We start from the raw sequence: 1,253 nt of genomic DNA, 5'->3' as shown, positions 1-1,253 counted from the left end.
GGGGAATCTTAGTCTAAACTGTTTGATCTGTTTCATGGCTGGAGACTAAATTATAATTAAATGTTACTTTTTTTAAGTTTAATTCAGTTTTTTAGTAAAATGAAAAAGTGGATGGACATGTCAGACCTGCCGCAGGAATTTCGGGAGCGAATGGAAAGGCTGGAGAGAAACTTTGAAGTATCGACTGTAATTTTCAGAAAGTTTGAACCAATATTTTTGGATGTATTTCAAAACCCTTATGAAGAAACACCTAAACCACAAAGGAGCAGAAAACAGAGGTATATTGAGAGATGTAAATGATTTTACTGAAAAGTAAGGCTGTTGATTAATTGCAGTTAACTAATGTGATTAACTCAAAAAAATTGACTTCTATTTTAAAAAAATCAATTAATTGCACTGTTAAACAATAGAATAGCAATTGAAAATTGTTAAATATTTTTGGATATTTTTTCTACATTTTCAAATATTTTGATTTCTGTTACAACACAGAATACAAAGTGTACAGTGCTTACTTTATATTACAAATATTTGCACTGTAAAAATGATTTTAAAAATATTTTTCAGTTCACCTTATACAAGTACTGCAGTGCAATCTCTATCATGAAAATGTAACTTACAAATGTAGGGGGTTTTGTTACATTAACTGCACTCAAAAACAAAACAATGTAAAACTTCAGAGCCTACAGGTCCACTCAGTGGTGGTACTTGTTCAGCCATTCTCTAAGACAAACAAGTTTGTTTACGGGAGACAGTGCTGCCTGCTTCTTATTTACAGTATCACCTGAAAGTGAGAACAGGCATTCACATGGCACTTTTATAGCTGGCATTGCAAGGGATTTACGTGCCAGATATTCTAAACATTTGTGTGCCCCTTCATGCTTCAGCCACAATTCCAGAAGACGTGCTTCCATGCTGATGATGATTGTTAAATACTATGTTAATTAAATTTATGACTGAACCCCTTGAGAGAGAATTGTGTGTCCCCTGCTCTGTTTTACCCTCTTTTTGCCGTATATTTCATGTTATAGCAGTCTCAGATGATGACCCAGCACATGTTGTTTTGATTTACAAACACTGTCACTGCATACCTGAAAAAATGCAAAGAGGGTACCAGTGTGAGATTTCTAAAGATAGCTACAGCACTCGACTGAAGGTTTAAGAATCTGAAGTAGCATCCAGAATCTGAGGCCTGGTCTATACTACGCGTTTAAATCGATTTAAAGAGCGTTAAATCAATTTAACGCTGTACCCGT

At 34.7% G+C, this 1,253-nt stretch overlaps 1 protein-coding gene across 1 annotated transcript in view; it reads left to right on the top strand.

Moving 5' to 3' along the window:
* Positions 1-1,253, top strand: part of RBL1 (RB transcriptional corepressor like 1) — a 109,223-nt gene that overhangs the window by 14,360 nt on the left and 93,610 nt on the right. The window contains 1 exon segment of the mRNA XM_075072428.1: positions 78-278. Within this exon segment, the coding sequence (XP_074928529.1) occupies positions 78-278 (201 nt within the window).

This window comes from Chelonoidis abingdonii, chromosome 14 (assembly GCF_003597395.2).
Source record: "Chelonoidis abingdonii isolate Lonesome George chromosome 14, CheloAbing_2.0, whole genome shotgun sequence".
NCBI classification, from domain to species: domain Eukaryota; kingdom Metazoa; phylum Chordata; order Testudines; family Testudinidae; genus Chelonoidis; species Chelonoidis abingdonii.
This window is presented reverse-complemented; position numbering and strand designations above follow the sequence as displayed.